At 37.0% G+C, this 17,088-nt stretch overlaps 1 protein-coding gene across 1 annotated transcript; it reads right to left on the minus strand.

Annotated features, from left to right (window-relative positions):
- Positions 1-7,718: 7,718 nt before the first annotated feature.
- CCDC122 (coiled-coil domain containing 122) lies at positions 7,719-15,173 on the minus strand. The gene is made up of 4 exons (XM_042839086.1): positions 14,904-15,173; positions 12,273-12,671; positions 10,556-10,672; positions 7,719-7,871 (listed from the first exon to the last, which is right to left on the minus strand). The coding sequence occupies exons 1-4, from the start codon at positions 15,171-15,173 to the stop codon at positions 7,719-7,721; spliced, it is 939 nt and encodes a 312-aa protein (XP_042695020.1).
- Positions 15,174-17,088: the final 1,915 nt, after the last annotated feature.

The raw sequence follows: 17,088 nt of genomic DNA on the forward strand, positions 1-17,088 counted from the left end.
CAACTAGTTGCCCTGGACACCTTTTGCAGAGGAAAATAGGCAGGGCTGGAAGGCAAGTCATGATGACTTAGAGCCCTAGGGTATTTCATCTCATCTCATATTAGTTATCCAAAGGTTAGATTTCTTCCCATCCGAATTCCTTTCTGTCAGTGCAAAGGGCAAGGCACCACCAGAATGTGAATTATTACATTTAAATAGGTGTCTAAAATGGGCAAGGTAAATCCCCTGTACAATAATTGATGCTGCGAAATGGCTAAATTCCCATGGCTGATGAAAATCATGAGTGAAGTTGTCTGGAGAAAAGTAGATAGAAAAAAAAAAAAGCAAATGAAAAAAAAAAAAAAAGAGAGGTCTAAAACAGCACTTAAGAAACAAAGAATATTCCACCAAGGAGGAGGAAATCAGCTAAAAGCCTGCTCTGGTTCACTGGTAAATGGAAATAGCTATTAGAACCAGCTTTCCACTGCTCCCCAGTATAACATATAGAAAAGGTGGCAATGAATGTAGCAAAATAAATGAGAAGCTTAATGCCCAGGAAATCAACAGGAAAAGATGGAGAAATGCAAAGAAATAAATATGGCCAGAAATAAAAAAATAACAGCCAAAAAGAAGAAATGTTGAGCATTTGCTAATGATGTTGTTATTGGCATAAGGATTTATGGCTTGAATACATCTTATCTAAACTTCAGACATCAGGAGAATATATTACTCACATCTGAGCTACTGACCGTTCACTCTCTTTACACTCAGTTGAGAGGAATGAAATTTTAAGACAAAGTCATCCTAATGTAGTCATGTAAAACAGATCAGAGAAACTCTCCTGGAAGTGCTTATTTCCTTCCATGACTATAAAGAAATAATCAACAGATGTAATTGGGAAAAAATGTCAGGTACCCAAGCTCTTCTCTGCTGAAATGTTTGCTTGACTTTCCAACTGTATCAGTTAATCTAATACAAATGTGTTACCAAGTGAAGAAGTCTTAGTAGTAAGAACTCAAAACTTGATATAGTAAAAATTTTAGTAGAGATGTACAAAACGTAAATAGGGTTTTTTTCAGCACATCAGAACAGGACCCTCCAGCTCTTTAGAGGCTGTAAGAGGTATGGCAGATCTTGATGGTAAAATTTTAATCGCAGCACTATTTATCTGAATTGACTGAGAAGGCTGCTGGCCTGTTAATGTAAATTCTAGTGTTATGAAGTTAGGATACAATAGGTTAGACTGGTTAGCCTAAAAGAAACCATTCAACAAAAAGCTTCTGTCAAAGTTCAATCCTTTCCTCCAAAGCACAGAGCCATGAAATAAACACCTTAATAGGAGTACGCAACAGAGTGCCCGAGCTTATCATTTCTGGGCTTATCATACAGAATATTAGCTACTGAATGGAATCTTTTAATTTAAGGGTATTTGTGCTACAATCCCTTCATAGTGAATGGAGCCAGACTTGGCCATAGGGCTTGTAAGAACTGCATCAGCTATAGGATGCTTTTCTCTTGTCGAGCATATTGGGGAGCCTCAAGCGATGGCTTTCATACCTTATGCTTAAGCTTTCCAGAACACTGACCTTGAGCCAGAAATGCAGTTTCAGGCCAAATGATTCAGCCCGAAATATTAGGCAGGGTTATTTGAGAAGCCTGAAAACATTGGTTTATAATATGTTGTAAATCTTTAACTACCAGGTATAGGCAGTTTTAGTCCACTGTAAGACATTTTTAGGGCACCTAATCTTTTTGAAAGATACTTTTCAGCAAACAACAGGGAGTCAATGGCCTCACAAAGAACAGTTTCAAGAAGAACGTGAAAAGTTTGCAGAAGATTGTTTTCAGCACACTCAAACACACACACACAAAAACATTCTAAATGTTTTTTTAATTAAAAAAAATGTGAAATGCATACATTTACAGTGGGCTTTGCACTTTGACTCAGATTAGAAGAGAAGGTCTGAAGAAATTTGTCAGTTTTTCCCTCTTTTAAAAGCAGACCAATACTTACCATGTTCTGCAGAAATATTAGCTATTCCCATGTTAAGTGCTGATTGAAACGATCAATCCCTAACACAGGTACAGAAGGTGCCTTTACCATGTAAAAATACATTTCACCACTTGAGGGAACCATTAGGCCTCACTGCTGGAAAAAAGGCTGCATTTCAAACTGGTATTAACTTCCACCTCAGAAAAGTGTTTGTAACTTTACTGAAAACACTCTGATTTTTTTCACTGATATAATATAATATAAATATATATAAAAATTAATATAAATAAAAAGAAATAAATATATATATAAATGTAATATAAAAAGATTCATTGGGAATTTTACCAAATTATTTAAAATCAAATTATATTAACTTATAAGGATAAAATAAATTACTACAGAAAGTAGAAGCATTCATGTCATTTTCTCACATGAGAAATCTCCCTGTTCAACACAGAGCTGTCCTTTGCTCATCATAGCAACTCATTGTCAAAGAAGTATATTCAGTGACATGATAAAACTTTCTTCCCTAGCTGTTATTTCCTTCTTTACCTCAGATGGAGAAATAGGCAGTGGAGTTATCCTTCTTTTGGAGGCTGGGGAAAGTAGATATTTTGTTCAATGATCTTGCTTTGTCCTTTGTAGTTTGTGGGTAATCTTTAATTTTCATAGATGAATCATACAATGGCCTGGGTTAAAAAGGACCGCAATGATCACCTATTTTCAAACCCCCTGCTATGTCCAGGGTTGCCAAACACCAAACCAGGCTGCCCAGAGCCACAAGAATGGGGCATCCACAACCTCCTTGGGCAACCTGTTCCAGTGCATATTTTGTTATGTCACTGCATGTTCCTTCCTCTAAATGCTGGAAAAAGCAAAGGAAGTTACTGCAGCATAGGAAGTTCCGCACAAATGTGTGCAAGAACTTCTTTATAGTGAGGGTGACGGAGCACTGGAACAGGCTGCCCAGGGAGGTGGTGGAGTCTCCTTCTCTGGAGATGTTCAAGACCTCCCTTGATGCCTACCTGTGCAACCTGCTGTAGGGAACCTGCTTTGGCAGTGGGGTTGGACACGATGATCTCTGGAGGTCCCTTCCAACCCCTACAATTCTGTGATTCTGTGAAGTGCACTGAGCTGGGTACTTCGAACAAGCTGCAAAGTGTTCTTGCTAGATTCACATTTCTGAAGCAGTTCATTGCACTGCCTGATCCCTGCCTCTGAAAAGTTTTTCCTTCTGCAAAGTAGATAAGTAAAAGACAAATATTTCAGTACTTGTTGGGATCCCTCAAGAAATCGGTGCCTCAACATGACTCAGAGCTACACGCTGCTGCTGCATTTTAATGAAGATCTTGATAAAGACATATTTGTGCATTTCAGAAAACTGGGTAAGAGTTCTGAAAGACTTTTTTCACCCTTAGCAGCATGGCACGCTACAGTGCTCAGTGCGATCACAATTCTTCCTCTACAGCATCATGCATGATCCACAGAAGAATAACATGCATTATGCACTGTCACATGCCCGTGCAAATGGTTCTCTGAAAGTGCCTATGCTACTCTGATTATCAAAGCAAGCTCTGCAGTGGAAGCAAAGCAATTGGTGTCTGTCTCCAATTCGTTTTCCTTTTTAAGTTGTGTACTGAATGTAGGCTTGACAGGAACAAAGATCTTAACCACTATTTTTACATTTTCTGCTACACTTCCTCTTCTTCAGCATCAGAGTCTGTTGTTACAACATATGAAAGGGTTTCATGCAGAGTGTCAGCTGGCAGCGAGGGGAAAACCTTCTCTTTACCACCCATCAGTACATATTGCTGCGTCGCATGCCATGCTTTGACACACATCAAAAGGCTGTTGAGTGTGGAGTTTCCGTGGTACTTTCCTACTTGTTTACACACTATCATTGGAATCTATCAACAGTTAGTAAGACTCACTGGTTGGTAAGTTTTCCCACACTCTCATTAGCTTCTCTGCTGCTGTTTGCTATTTGTTTTGCTACTCTGAGAGGGCAGTCACTCCTCTTGCCATCGCCTGCAGAGCACTGAAGCCCGAAGTTATTGCCTTACTACCACACCCACCCTCAGAAATGATTGATATGGGCTTGGGCAGCGAGCTTCTGTGCTGCGAGCTGTACACAAGGTACACTTACTGAGCTATTCTCCAAAAATCATAAATCATTCTCCTACTGTTTGTGTTTGCTTGCTAAGAGAAAAAAAATGCCCTGAGATCAACCTACTACTGTTCAATACCACTGTACCAAGAAAAACATGCCTCAGCAGGTTGCCCAGATTTGCTAGTATTAGGCAATTTTATGCTGAATATATTCTCTTTTTCATGTCTTGTACAGAATGCTAGAAGTTTAGGGAAGACATTAAGTTTTATTTCCCCGTTTCAGTTGATTTTTTTCCCTGATGAGTTTTCTCTGATTAAGTAGAATTCACTAGTAAAATGTTTATGCCTTTCTTATTTTTATTATCTAGCTGTTAAATATTACAATTCTAAATTTGAAATGCTGCACATGGGAAAATATCAAAGTACTCTGGGATGCAAAGTTCTGTTCAATCGGAAGCGTGCAAAATATTTTCATCCTGCATAATCTGATTCTTAGCACATTAAACAACCAAGTGCAGATTTCAGCTGTACTTGGTGACTAAACTTATACAAGTTTGGTGAGGAAAAGAGGACAATAAAAGCTTCAAAGGTAAGAAATGAAATCAGTCTATGTGTCAAAGTAGTTGAGTTAGACACAAAACCAGAATGTTTACATGGGATAAATAGCCTTTAAATGTGATGGTGATGTGAGATGTCAATGACAGCAATATCCTAAAATTAGTTGTTTCAGAGTTGGAACAGACTTTTTGCAACATGGTGGACTTCCTAACATACCACGTTGGTTCATACTCTATATGGTCATAAAAGCATCAGCAAAACATCCCTGTGGAAGGATCATTATTTTTCACTCAGAGGGTGGTGATGCACTGGAACAGGTTGCCCAAGGAGGTTGTGGATGCCCCATCCCTGGAGGCATTCAAGGCCAGGCTGGATGTGGCTCTGGGAAGCTTGGTTGCCAACCCTGCTCACTGTAGGGGGTTGAAACTGGATGATTGTTATGGTCCTTTTCAACCCAGGCCATTCTAAGATTCCATGATTATGGACTGGCTAACACATTTCAACAAATGCTTATTAAAGATGATCCAACACATAAATGCAATATTCATAGTAAGATTGTGGTAGTTTTATTTGGACCAAAACTGACATTTTTATTTGGTATGGAATATAAGATAAACTTAGTTCTACTGTACTGTGTTAATGACACAAAAATTAGAACAGAACAGTTATACATAGCATAGACATACACAGCAAAATGAATGCTTGAATTTCTATCTTATGGCAAGAAAGCTGGGAAACACCTTTAATAGCTGAGATCCATTAAGTTGATAAGAACCCTGATAGGTAAAACCATGAGCTTTCTTGGAAGATACAGAACAGAAAGGAGTATTAGAAACTCCAGGCTTTGGAAAATAGGAAGGTCTGTGTAGGACAAGATGTAATACTAAAAGGAGTGGAGCATGACATGCAGTTTGCATGTTCATCTTTGTTAAATGATACTAAAACATACTGAGAGTAAGTTCAGCCAATCAACCAACCAGCCAAGCAGGTAACACATGAGAATAAGTTATTCACTTCCCATGACTGAATTGTGTTACAGGTACACAGAAAATTCCTATGACTCAGAGAAGTAATAACAGGCATCTTTGTTGGTCAAAAAGAAAACCAATGTGTGACATTTTTGTTAAGTTAGAAGGTTTGGACTTTTTGCAAGAGCTGTTTTCAAGTGGTACTAATGCATAAGGATAAACTGTAATATTACAACTACGGTAAATGAAAGTGCCCAAATAAATTCTGTTGATTTACTTTGTGTAGCTGCTACAGAATATACCCTCATGCATTACTGTTCTGGCTCTGATGTAATTAGAAAATAACTCTGAAAACAAGATAATGTAAGTTATAAAAGGTCCATAACTACCAATAAACAGGAAATTCTACAGTTTTTCAAGTCTGAATCCATTTCTAGGAGATGTACACAAATCAAATGCAAGCTCTTCTGCTGGACGTAGGGAGAAATAGCTTTAATGTTACAGTAATGTATTGTGTACAAAGATCTGTTGGTGCCCCTTCTAGACTCACAGGAAATGAATGTGTGATTCACATTAGAAAAGAAAGGTAGTTAAGATGAGAGGTAAGTTGTAAGATGTCAGTCATTGCCTCCTTTTCAAATAAGTTAGGTTAAAAAGTTTTAATGGATGAAGTTATTCCTATCAAATTTCACTTACTATAGCATAGGATATTCAGGTTATCTATTTCTACAGTACTGTGTTAAAATTAGTCTCACCAATTATACTGTAATAGAAAAAGACCAGATAAATCTAAGCTGAGAGTTGAACAGTGTATTACTTAAAACACATATTAAGGAAACCATATATACATATATATGAATGTCCTATGAAAATCAGTAATAGGGTTGCATTTTAAACTTTGCTTTCCCACACTGACAACACATGGGCAGTTTAACAGTTTTAACAGAAAACACTTCATTTTCTAACATCTTTATTTTATAGTCAGGTATAAAGATAAATCTAAATTATGTAGGACAGTATTCTAAATAAAAAGCTACCTACTTTCAAACAATAGATGAATGTCTCTGGCTACATCTAGCCAGAACTAATACCTGAAGTATAAGAATAGACAAAGTACTGTAAATTCCATGAATGACAAGCACATAACTAAAATAAGACAAAGAAAAAAAAATCTACTGTTCATTATTTTAATAGGAGTCACCGATGGTCACTTTGTTAAGAAAGATCTTACCCAGCATTGAGCACTTAGTGTTACATGGCTGCTTAGTTAATATCCTCTATGCTCCAAGTTCCTCTGTTATCAGTAATCTATAATCAGTAATTGCTGGCTCTAGATAGTGAGTTGTTCCAGTTTAAAATCCATCTGGATGCAGTACTTTCTTCACCTATTAATTCTTCTTTTTAGCTACGGGGAAACATATATTTGAGCATTTGAAGTTGGACTATCTGAAGGTTTCATCTGAACATACTTGTTCCTACACCTTTTATAGCTGGAAAGCTTATGTCCACTTTTTACCCACATGAGGACACTCTGGCAGTCTTACGGCTGCAGCATTGGTTGCAATATTATTTGTACGAATTTCCCATACAACAAAATACTGGCCATCGGAGCTGTAGTATCCTAAGAATGCAAATATGTACTAATACTATTTTTTCTGGAGGAAAAAAATATGTAAGTCTCAGTCTTCAGAGAAAAGAAAAAAAGAAAGAAAAAGAAATCAAATCTTATTTGATTGGCTTTACATTACTTTTTAAAGTAAAATTGTCACATACTGTGTAAAAACATGGAAATGGTAATATCTTTTTTCCTAAACAGCTTGTGGCTATGGAGAGAACAAAAAAAGCCCAAAACAAACAAACAAACAAAAAACAAGTATTTCCAAAGATATTAGATTATTTTTTAAAAAAAATAATAATTAAAAAACAAGAACAAAAGAAATCACCTTGCTTTGGCGCAGGTATTGGGCTACTTTACTGTTTGTAGTATTTGAACAAACAAAAACAAACAGCCAAACCAACAAACAAATAACAAAAAAACCCTATCCTGCCTGGAAAAAATTACCCACACTGCATTGCATTATAGCTTCATTAGGTTTGTTTTAGATGCTAATCTATAACTCCACTTCTCCAAGACACTTTCTAAGTTCTTCTGCCTTTTTCTCTATCTGCTGAATGTTCCAGTGCCATTGTCTTTTATTTGAATGCAGTTTGTTCAGCTGACAGTGCAAACGTTTCAGAATAGCGTCGTATCTTTTATTCTGTACCTAAAAAAAATAGAATAAAATGCACTTCAAAAGTTTTTCAAGTAAAGCATGGCAATATCTTTTTTTCCTAAACAGCTTGTGGCTATGGAGAGAAGAAGGGAGAAAAAAGAAAAACAAACAAACAAACAAACAACAGAGTTTATTTATTTACAGAGTTCTGTTCACCTAATTGTATGTGTCAATTCTGACATCCAACTGTGCCATTCCATGCTGACTTCACAGGTACTGAAAAAACACAGAAACATTTAAGAAGCCATTGATCTAGTTTACTTTCTTTACCTGCTTTGGGAAAATATCAATCATACCTCTTTCTCCCCTTTAGGAAAAAAAACAAAAACAAACAAACAAAAAAACCTGTTTCCCATCAAAAGTTTAGGTGACTAATTCAATGTTCATACCAATGTTTAACACAGTAAATTCCATCTGAAAAATCATGAGTGAGTACCTTACAGCTGTGGCAAAGCTTTGTACATGGAGCATTTCATGTTCCAGGGTAAGAAGTCAGAAAGGAAGAAATTTTCATTCTTTGATTAGAGTGTTTGGATATAAGAATACAAATGAAGCAGTCCAGATGGCCTCTGTAGCATCTTCACTGTTAGCATGCACTTAGAAAAATGTTTGTTTATTGTTTTTCAGAAAGGCAAACCTGTAACAATGCAGTACCAGATCAGTTTTGCCCCTACTGAGAAGTACTGCTGTCACAGACAACCCTTTGGAGATTTGCTTTCTGAAGTGTAAAAGCATGAAACATTCATTGCAATAAAAATGGAAATATACTTAATGAAATTTCATTTAATGAAAATTTGGCCTCAGCATAATTTGAATAATGTATGAGTGGCAATACATTCTAGTGCCAGAAAGATAAAACATCATTACATTGTATTAAACGCTCATGATGGCGTACAGCTGCAACAGAGCTACAGCACTGACAATGATTCCTGTGAGTCATTAAATTTCTTACAGATCAGGCTGCCCAGAGACCCATCCAGACTGGCCTCAAATGCCTCCAGGGATGGAGTAAGACTTAGATAAGTACTTGAAATCATTGCTGAATTGAGGTACAAGAAGTTCTACAGCAATAACAAATCATTAATCAGATACGAAGATTTCCTTTACCTGGAAGCTTAGAAATATGGCAGCTCACATTCTCTCTTTAAACCAATGAGAGGAGGTCAGTTACTGTTAACATAAGCATGGTTAGAAGCTGAAAATCCATGCAAGATGTAAAAGTGCTATGACAAACTCTGAAGGCGTGAGGTGGGATCAGTTTGCAGACTGACAGCTAGCTTTTGAGGCATATGCCTGATCCACATTCTTGTTTTTTGATCAGCAGAAGTCCAGCCAATATGTAGTATAAACCTACAAAGACTGGATTATGCAATTCACCCTACTGTAAGCAGCCACATTTGGCCAACTGAAGTGACCTCTGCATCAGTTGGACTGACTATATCTCCATTGATTATAATGGGAACCAGTGTCTTGAGCTGAATCCCATCTTTGCAGCTTAGTGGGACTTCATCCAGTGTCTTCCTTTATTCACATGCTTGCACTGCGTATTCTTTCCTGGGTTGTGCTGAGGACTGCTGGGCATTAATGTTTCTGCTTGTCCATTGTCCCTTTATGTACAAAATGCTGGATTGTTTTACAGAGAACTCTTAAGAAAAATTATACCCTGAACCATTTGATTTTTAATCCTGCTTGCTTCTGAGAGACAAAGATTTTATAATCCAAATTGAAAAATATGTTAACCTTCTCTACTTAATTAAATTGGTTTTGATAACAGAGCACAACATTGTTTTTAGGCTGCCTAATTTCACTATGGGTTTAGAGAACTTTATTAAGAAGCTGTTGCCTTGGTAATAAAATATTTTTCAGATGCTGAATAGCAGAGACCAACACCAAAGTAGCTGTGCTTTGCTCTTTAGTATAAAAATTCTGTGCTGCTCTCCATCACTTGAAAAATTATTCTTTTTTCTTCCTGCTTTTTACAGTGGGCACCAGAGGTAACCTCAGTTCAGTTAATCCTTACATTATCATGCTTTGATCATCACATTTTGCGCAATTTATTTGAATTAAAAAGGCAAATGAAGTGCAACTTTCAAACTAAAAACTTTCCAGACATGCAAATTACTTCAGTGTGGAACAAACCATAAAAATTCAATTTAATTACCGAAAAAGAGGAGAGCTAAACTATCTATCAGAATTTTATCTTGGCAGCTAATTAGGCGCTCCTGTGTTATCCCTAATTTAACGTAACTCAAATTAGGGAGATTCACTGGAAAGCCATTTTTTTGGTGCAATTGATTTTGCCATTGATGAGGTATCAGCAGTGGGGGGACAAGTCATGAATAATTAAGTCAGCAGTGAGAATTAAAATATTTCAAAATATACTGCAGAAATAAAATGTACTTTACTGTAATTCAGTGGCCTCTTCAGAACGCAATTTACAGATTAAGTCTTTCTTAGAAGACTTAAGAAAAAATTTTCTTAGCTTTTTCTCATGAGCCCAATGAAGATCTGGACTTTAGAAAAATTAGCAGTACCATGAATTTAAGACAGTCTAGTTACTGTATATACTTGAATAATGCATGGCCAGCAACCATGCATCAGGTACTTCAAACTTCATCTGTACTATCTACAATCTGTCAGAGAACTGCAATTATGTTTTATTTAAAATGACTCACCTCAATTTCTTTTCTAAGCTTAGCATGAGCTTTTTGAATTTCTTCCAGCAAATCTGTTTTTTTCTTGATGAAATCCTTCACTGATGCTATTTCCTGTTTTATAAGTGCAATTTCTTCCTGCAGATTTAAGATAAAGAAATCCCCTCGTTTCAAAGGTTGCACAATATATCTACTCACTGTCTACTTAACAGTCTCATTTAGTTAATAAAAATGGGTTGAAAATTTCTAATATATAATTTCACACTCAACTAATAAGAAATTAATAATTAAAGATAATTAAAATTGTAATTAAAAATATCATAAAATCATAGAATCACCGAAGTTGGAGAAGACCTCCAAGATTATCCAGTCCAACCATCCATCTACCACCAATATTGCCCCACTAGACCATGTCCCTCAATATGACATCTAAATGATCCTTGCACACCTCCAGGATCAGTGACTCAACCACCTCCCTGGGCAGCCCATTCCAGCACTTGACTGCTCTTTCAGAGAAGCAATTTTTTACAATAGCCAACCTGAATCTATGGTTTTATGTACTTTAAAAGATGCACTATTGGTCTGTAGTATGCAAGAAACTACAACAGAAAAATCGGAACTCATTTGGATGCTTATAATCTTGTTTCAAATCTTTTTGTTTGTTTGTTTTTGCAAAATCAAGGAATATTTACTGTAATATTTGAGATAGATTTTTTCTTTCTCGTGGGAAAGCGTAAATATAATAATATAATGATAGTGTAAATGGTCTTTATTTTATTGGGGTTTCAAAAATTCCTTGCATAAAAAATTTTTATCATTTTACTTGAATAATGTAATACTGCATTTTCAACAATGCCACTTGTACCAGAGTTGCAATTTGTGATTTCATTTCATAGAATCATAGAATCATAGAATCACCAAGGTTGGAAAAGACCTAAAAGATCACCCAGTCCAACCGTTCACCTATTCCCAATAGCTCCCACTAAACCATGTCCCTCAACACAACATCCAGCCTTTCCTTGAACACCCCCAGGCTCGGTGACTCCACCACCTCCCTGGGCAGTCCATTCCAGTGCCTGACCACCCTTTCTGAAAAGTAATACTTCCTCATGTCCAGCCTGAATCTCCCCTGCCATAGCTTGAAACCATTTCACCTTCATGCATGTGTTCGCTCATATATTAGCAAATTTTTGTGGTGGGAACTGCCAGCTTATTTTTAGTTGTTAATGATTCTTGCAATTACAGTCAAAAACTAGAACGCCAAAAACAATTTAATGTTTCTTATCTCCTGCTTTCTATCACCCTCTCATCGAACCTATTTTCTGCTGGCTCAGCTGTGGTTTGATCCCTAGAAAGAAATGCAGTGCTGTTACAAGAAAAGTGTAACATCACGGCAGTGTTCCACAGAATTATTAAAAGTATGTATTTAACTTTACCCTACTAACCACAAAACCACTTGGCAATAATATATTTTAATTAATAACCCTCTAATATTTTCATAACTGAGCTCATTCAGCTAAAGAGAATGAACTCCACAATAATATAACAGGGGCTGATGATTTTTTTACTGCAGCTGATAACTTATTTTCTTCAATTAATTTATCATTTTAAATGAATCTTTATTCCCCTAGTCAGTTAATCACAGATATAGAGTTATTAGACCAAATAATTGTATCAGTTAAGCTGCGCCAAAATTGTTGCACAGGAAAAGAAATGAATCAATGAGGAAATACAATACCTGCATTTGCTTTATAGCAGAGCCTTCTGGATTCTGGAGGTCACTCATTAACTCTTCTTTCTTTGTTCTCATCGCTATAACAATAGCTTTCTTTTCAGCAAGCTCAATCACAATGGGCATTTTACTTTCCATCTCCCAAAAGAGACTTTTATGAGCTTTTATTTTTTCCCGATATTTACTATTTCTTGCAGCTGTCATCTCATATTCTTCCTGTATTGTTTCTGTATCAAACCTCAGCTTCATATTTTCAGAATATAGAGCTCTTACTTCAGCTTCTAGACTTTCGCAGTGATACTTCGTCACCGCTATGGCATCATCTTGCAGATATATTTCCCTTTCTGTTGTCTTCATTTCTAACATAATAGAATCCATTTTTTTTTCTAGTTCCTGATATCTAACCTGTAAAACATGTCAGCATTCATTTAAGAGTGCTTTTGTTTGAGAGGATGTCATGTATGTTGTTAAACACTGTAATTCAAATTTATCAACCAGAAGATTCTTTTTCACTTCTTTAAATGTGTTTGACTGGAAGATAATCAGGAATACATTTCGTGAAATCATAGAATCATCACCTTAGAGACATAATGGAGGAATGCTATTTTAGATGTATATCCTTAAATAGAGTCTAAAATATGAAATAAGGCATTCTTTGAATCACTTTAAGTTACATAGGATCAAATGCAATCTTAATGCTTTTTAGAGACAGAAATCAGACTAAAACCACACGGTGCTAAAAACACACTTAGACACACATACACAAACACATAGATGGGTACTTGCGATGAGGGAGATTAACTAGCCTGTTCTACTGAAGACATTATCCTGCTCTCATCGCTGTAATATCTGAGCGAAGGATTAATGTCAGCTATTTTAAAACCTTTAAGAAATAGGCACCTAGCCCTACAAGGGCTTCTGTGTCTTCTCACGGATGAGAAGCGAGCAATTCCAGGAATCAGTACTTCATCATCCCATCATAATATGGGAGGACTCAATCACTGCCTCAGAAATGCTTGTCTCTTTTCGTTGTCCAGAGGGAGATTAGATGACTAATTTGGGCTTAACATATGATCTGCAGGTGATGCAAGACAGCTGTGATGAATCCCACCCTGTGTAACAGCCAACTACTGTGTATTAAGTGAGAGAATTTTGCACTGCAATTGAAGCTGCCTATTATCTTTTCCCTAATGGAAGCATTACGAGTGCTATGAAGTCTCCTATTCAATATTTTGAACCTAATGAGACACTGTCAGCTCTTAAGAAGAAAATGTTTCAGCATAACTTACAGTAAACAGGGTTAAAGTTCTTGCAGGATTGGTATCTCTGCCACCATTTATTGAGTACAGGAAAACAGAAGATTTTAATGGAAAAGATCTTCAGTTCAGGAAATCACCATTTTACATGTCTTATGGGACACATGCATGTAGGAATAGACTGAAAGATGAGAACACACTTCTGCATACAGTTCCTAATTATTTAACCTTGTTGTTCTACTACTTATTATGTCTGTATGGAATTTCCTAAGGTTTGGGGGATTTTTTAAAGGAAAAAAGATGTCAGAGAGGAAGAAATGAGCTAAATTAATTATCTAAGATTCTGAAGTTCTGTCAGTTTTTGAAAACTGAAACAATTATTTAAATTTCTTGATCAAAAATTAATTGTTACAAAATAACCATGGCATATTACAGTACAGTAAGAGAAAACTTCCTGCAAGGTTTGGCTAATTAGCCATTCCTAATCAATTAAAATCACAGAGTTATCATAGAATCATCAAGGTTGGAAAGGACCCCTAAGATCATTTAGTCCAACCATCCACTGCTCCTTATGAGAAATTATCCTTGTGCAGGAACTCAAACATCAATTATTTCAGTTGTACAGCTATTCACAGATGTTATCATAGATCTCCATTTAGTAATCACTCACACTTAAAAATGCCTGAACAATACTGTGGGTTTCCTCAGACTTAAATGTTCACCTCTCAACAGACATTTGGTCTCAAAGCATAAGTGACAATTGGAAGCTTAACAAATTCTGTGAAAGATTACAATGGAAATGAGTACTCAGTCTTCAGGAAAGCTACGCATGTCCAATATTCTACCAAATAGACAGATAGATAGATAGATAGATAGACAGATAGATAGATAGATTTGGTATTTAACAACTCTATGGGACACCTATTACACATGCAAATTAAAAACAGTCTGTATGGAAAAAGAAATTCTGTATGACAGGAAAAAAATCTATCCAAAGTGATGCTCTCAAAACCTCCTTTTTTTTTCCTTTTTTTTCTCCCATTCATTTTTTAAGAAATCAATGGGATAAATGCAATAAGCTCTAAGTTGAAATGGAGTATTTTGTGGGATGATTGCTTCAATGTTTTATCCTCAAAATAGCATTAAATAAATGTTTCTGCTATAATTTGCTCTAAGGAAGTCTTAGCTAAGGAACTGCCTTAAAATGATACACACACAGTTTTGGCAATGGCTAAACACCACAGAGAAGAACTGAACAGCTTACGCTTAAATGCAAACACCCAGAAAAAAATCAAATATGTTCATGTCTTTTTCATCAGAATACATCCATATTTAACGAATAAATTAAATGAATTAAGCTACTCTAAAGAAGGTTTATTACCTGTGATTGGAAAAGAATGGTTTTGTTTTTTTCTATCTCTGATGACTGTAAATGCTGCTGCTCAGCAACTTGTTTTACAACTTCAGTTAGCGAAGGATAATTCTCCTCAGCCATTTCAGACAAAAGGAATGACCTATAAAGGACATGAAAGGGCAGTGAGGCCCTGACACAGCTGCCCAGAGAAGCTGAGAATGCCCCATCCCTGAAGACATTCAAGACCAGGTTGGATGGGGCCCTGAGCAGCCTGAGCTGGTGGGTGGCACTGCCCATAGCACGGGGTTGGACCTGGATGGCCCTTAATGTCCCTTCCAACCCAATGATTCCGTGATTCTGTGAACACAGAATTGAATTGTCTTATCATCATTTTATTTGCTGTTAATGTTAGAGAACAATAATAAGGACTTTCCTGTGGGAAATTTTGTTTGGTTGCATACACACAATTTTGTTTTGTTTGTGGACCAGTGGGTGGATGCTCAAAGCCTGTAAGAATTAGAACTCTTTCTTCAGGCATATTTTAAAATGAATGATCAGTGTTTTTTTCTCTGTAGGTCATTAGTATTTTAATACAGCAATCCTAAATGATCTTTAGAGCACACCTTCATAATCAGCCTGAATATTTACATCATTGACATTACTATATAGCAACTGTGTGTTATTTATTAAATTATTCTTAGCTTAAGACAAAAGAAGACCAAGATGTCAGACTGTAAGTCATAAATCAGTCTCCCCAAGAAACATTCTCGCTGTGCTGCCCACCCCTCAGTATGTCACAACAGCCACCTCAGCCCTCGCTGCCCCTTCCCGCCCAAAGCGCGGCCCACCGTCCTCCAGGGAGCACCAGCCACTCCTTAATGTATAGTCTTGTGTCACATCCACACTGATCCCTCTGAATGCCAGGGGAAATACCTTTAGCCTTAGATCCAACCATTTTTATCGTTTAATAAGCTCATCCCTGCCCATCATCTGTTTATTTAATCCCTTTTTTGAGGTGGTGGAAGCTGAATGTAACACAGCAGCTGGAGACCTTACACCAATTTGTTGTTTGTATCCTGACATTGTGTGGCTTGTATCTTGGCTGTTTTCTAGCCTTTTCTTTATCCCTTTTCATCACTATGTACTCAAAGTAACCCTAGTAATTGCAGTGTTTTGGGTTTGTTTTTTTTTTTTTCGTTTGCTTAGTCTGGTTGAAGGAAAGGAAGTGGTTTTGTTGGTCTGCCTGTCAAGTCATGCTGTTAATTTTTACGCTCTATCCTACTTCATCCATGTCTGACAGTGGGCTGAAAGCCTCTAAGACACCCAGTATCTGCAAACAACATGAAAACAGGTACCTAGATACTCGAAGGAGGACACAGTCACCTCAGTTTGCTTTGGGACAGAAAACTGGGAGAGTTGAGCTCTCCTCCCTTTGCCCAGTATGTGATGGAAGGAAAAAGGGAGGAGAAATGACAGAGGACCCCTAAGGAGTGTTTGGCATCTAGCAGGAAAGGAGGTACAGGAGTCACAGGAGAGCAATTTGTAGGAAATCAGACTTCCAAGACCAAATTCCTCTGTTCATGGAAAAAATATTTTCTTTCTCCTTTCTCTTTTTTTTTTTTTTTTTTTTTCTTTTTTGCTTGTTTCTTCAGTTACCATATACTTATCTGCTATGACTGATTTTAACACAGCTGAGAAAATACATTTATTACCAAATGGCTTGGAACAACCCTGATACAAATTCCTCTTTCCCCCACTTGCCTTTTGACCACTTCTTTGCCCTGTCCAAACACTCAGACTCTTTTTACTGAGCTCTGCAAAATTTCCCTCTGCTCCAAAGCCAAGTTGCCTTCCATGTTGCAGGCTGTGGTAAGGGCTGGCCTCTCGTAACCCGAGTCCTGCTGAATGTGCTTTTTCTTGACTGACTGCCAAATCCTTGGCTGGAACATGCAGCTACATGTGCCTTGCCTTGCATGTACCCTAAAAGAGGAACCTCTGGGTCTGCACAAGTGCTTCCTTAACTTCTTTGTATCCTTGTTCTGCTCTGGTGTGCAGCGCATCTCTGAATCCAAGGTTGTGCAATGCTATTGAATTAGGTGTGATGACAGAAGTGGGTTTCACGGTGGAGTTAATGCTGCTTCCGGGGTTAGTGCTAGCCAGGCACTGAATCATAGCAGTGCTTTTCAGTGCCGTTTGTTATTTCCTGTGCCCA

This window comes from Centrocercus urophasianus, unplaced genomic scaffold (genome assembly GCF_019232065.1).
Source record: "Centrocercus urophasianus isolate 14NV4802_14NV808 unplaced genomic scaffold, USGS_Curo_1.0 seq_9, whole genome shotgun sequence".
Lineage (NCBI taxonomy): Eukaryota > Metazoa > Chordata > Aves > Galliformes > Phasianidae > Centrocercus > Centrocercus urophasianus.